Source organism: Myotis davidii, unplaced genomic scaffold (assembly GCF_000327345.1).
Source record: "Myotis davidii unplaced genomic scaffold, ASM32734v1 scaffold930, whole genome shotgun sequence".
Taxonomy (NCBI): domain Eukaryota; kingdom Metazoa; phylum Chordata; class Mammalia; order Chiroptera; family Vespertilionidae; genus Myotis; species Myotis davidii.
The window spans coordinates 1,301,936-1,304,714 of record NW_006282518.1 but is presented as its reverse complement, the minus strand read 5'-3'; the positions used below and the strand labels follow the sequence as shown (position 1 = coordinate 1,304,714).

Below are 2,779 nucleotides of genomic sequence, written 5' to 3'. Positions count from 1 at the left end.
GGGCAGTTAGGGGTGATTGGGCTGGCAGGAAGAAGCAGTTAGGGGCAATCATGCAGGCAGACAGGCAAGCAGTTAGGAGCCAGCAGTCCCGGATTGTGAGAGGGATGTCCGACTGCTGGTAAATCGGCAGTCAGACATATCCCGAGGGGTCCCAGATTGGAGAGGGTGCAGGCTGGGTGAGGGACACACCCCCAGTGCAACTTACCAAACGCTTATTAAAATTATTTCTGTAGGAAAAGCACACATCTGTGAGGCTTTGGTTGTTACAGCATTCGATTGAACCATCCAGCCGTTTGTATGCTGAAGAGAAATATTTTATTAGAATCTGTTATATAGAATGACATTTGTCATAAAAATTTTGCTTTCAAGACAACAGTAAGATGCACATGAATTCAGAAACAACTGGATAATTCAGAGCTCAGCTTGATGGCTACTCACTGCAGAGTTTGGTTTTACATTACAAAAGATATATATTCAATCTGGAATCAAGAAGCAGTACTCACTCTAGGTTAGCTTTCTTCATATAAACTGACCCACTCGTAAAGCTGGAGCCCCAGTCTCAGTGGGCTTTATAATAACTCCGGCTGGTCAAGTACAGACATTTAATGAGGCACTGTTAGCTGCCCTAATGTCACTGATCCAGTATCACTACTGATCCCCTGCATGGCTGTATTAGCAAACAAAGTGGGCCAAAGGATGCCCAAGAGACTCTCGTCCCTAAGGAAATCTCTATTATATCACATACCTACCTTACCTCCGGGCTTACCTTGGGGCTTTCCTTCCGGAACCAGGGCAGCCCAATTTGACCCCACAGATGTGTACACATTTGCCTATACGCCAATAATCCAGTTACCATTTTTGAATGATAACAGAAACTGTTTATTCCCACTATTCATTTATTGTTTTAAAGTTCTTTGGTAGACTGCTTCACTGGTATCTGGGGCAGAATAAGGAAGCTAAATCACCGACACAGGTGGCATTAAAATTATTTTCCATTCAACACATCAAACTAGTAAAGAATAAATTGATATATGTGAAGGACCAATTAAATTTAGAATCTTATATTCATACAGCCATATACTCAAATGGGCTTAAGAAGACATTCAAGCCAAAACCGGTTTGGTTCAGTGGATGGAGCGTCAGCCTGCGGACTGAAAGGTCCCAGGTTTGATTCCGGTCAAGGGCATGTACCTGGGTTGCGGGCACATCCCCAGTGAGGGATGTGCAGGAGGTGACTGATCGATGGTTCTCTTTCATCGATGTTTCTGACTCTCTATCTCTCTCCCTTCCTCTCTGTGAAAAAATCAATAAAATATATTTTAAAAAAAAGAAAAAAAAAGAAGACATTCAAGAAGAAAGTTACTATAGTACTGCAAAAAAGGTACTCTTTCCAGTACAAAAAAAACCTACCACAAAAACAAAAAACAAAAAAGGTTTTCTATTTCAAGAGTGTCTTCAGGAACACTGGCATGAAAATGTTAGTTGATATGCAGTATGATTTTATAAGGACACTGTATTTCAGCCAAAGGTTTTTGTTTGTTTTTAAATAGCTTTTTTAAACTACATTATTTAAGAATGACATCTTGTACTGGCTACACTGGCTCTTCCCCAGCCACTGCTGCTCTCTCTCCTTGGCCAATACTAAGTAAAGAACAAAACAGGTGAAGCAAACTAACCAATGCATCTACTTCTCCTCTGCAATGGTTGGGTACATGGGCAGTTGCTTTTTTTTTGTAATCTCTTATCTTTTTAATTTCTTTATTGGTTAAGGTATTACAAATATGTCCTCATCCCCCCATTAACCCCTCTCCCCCCACTCATGCTCTCATCCCCTTGTTGTCCATGTCCATTGGTTTGGCTTATATGCATGCATACAAGTCCTTTGGTTGATCTCTTCCCCTTACCCCTCCCCTCCCCTACTTTCCCTCTGGGGATTGATAGTCTGATTGCTGTTTCTCTGTCTCTGGATCTGTCCCTGTTCATCAGTCTATGTTGTTCTCTAGTTTTGTTTTTTTATCATAACTGAATAGATATTGAAATCTGGGGTGACAAATCATATTTAAAATATGAAAGCAAACTGCGAATATGTGACGGCACTGATAAACCTGTGCCTACAATCACTCATCAGCACAATGATAAAGTATAAGGCAAAAAGTCCTTAGAATTAAAAAAAAAAATCAACACAAGCTATAACCCTCAGTGTTCATTTTGGTCAGTTGCCAAGTCCCACCAATATTTACCTACTAATCATTTTTCTATCACCACCTGTTCCCACTTGAGTGCAGACTCCAATTCCTTCTCACCTCACCCATCTGAACAAAGTACTAATGAGTCTTATTTGCTTATCATCTAGCTCGCACGCGCAAACCTGTCCTACATATCGAATGTTTCAAATTAACCTGCCAAGGTAGAACTACAAGAATGTGACTCTTCTAACGTAACATTTCCAAACACTCTGCACTGCTCCCAAATAAAGTCTATATTTCATAGCCTAAAACTTAGCCTTTCATTTTTATCATCTTATCTCATACTATTCTCTTGCTGAACCAAATTCTTAGCAGGTTCTTGAGCATCTTCTAGTCTTATGGTGCCATGGTTCATTCCTAGCTTGGCTTCCTGAAATTAAACTCACTGTTGAGGACCAACTCAGGACTCCTGTTATGAATTGTGCCCTTAACTTCTCAGTTGAGACTGACCACCATTGTTCCCACAACTCCCAATGTTTCTGGTCATTACTTACATTTAACCTTGTACTATAATAATGTAGGCTGTTTCTTTC

General features: G+C 40.4%; 1 protein-coding gene across 1 annotated transcript in view; it reads right to left on the bottom strand.

The window, feature by feature from the left end:
- MBTPS2 (membrane bound transcription factor peptidase, site 2) overlaps positions 1 to 2,779 on the bottom strand; it is a 55,158-nt gene that overhangs the window by 4,826 nt on the left and 47,553 nt on the right. The window contains exon 8 of the mRNA XM_006752995.2: positions 206 to 300. Within this exon, the coding sequence (XP_006753058.2) occupies positions 206 to 300 (95 nt within the window). The remainder of the gene's footprint in view (positions 1 to 205; positions 301 to 2,779) is intronic.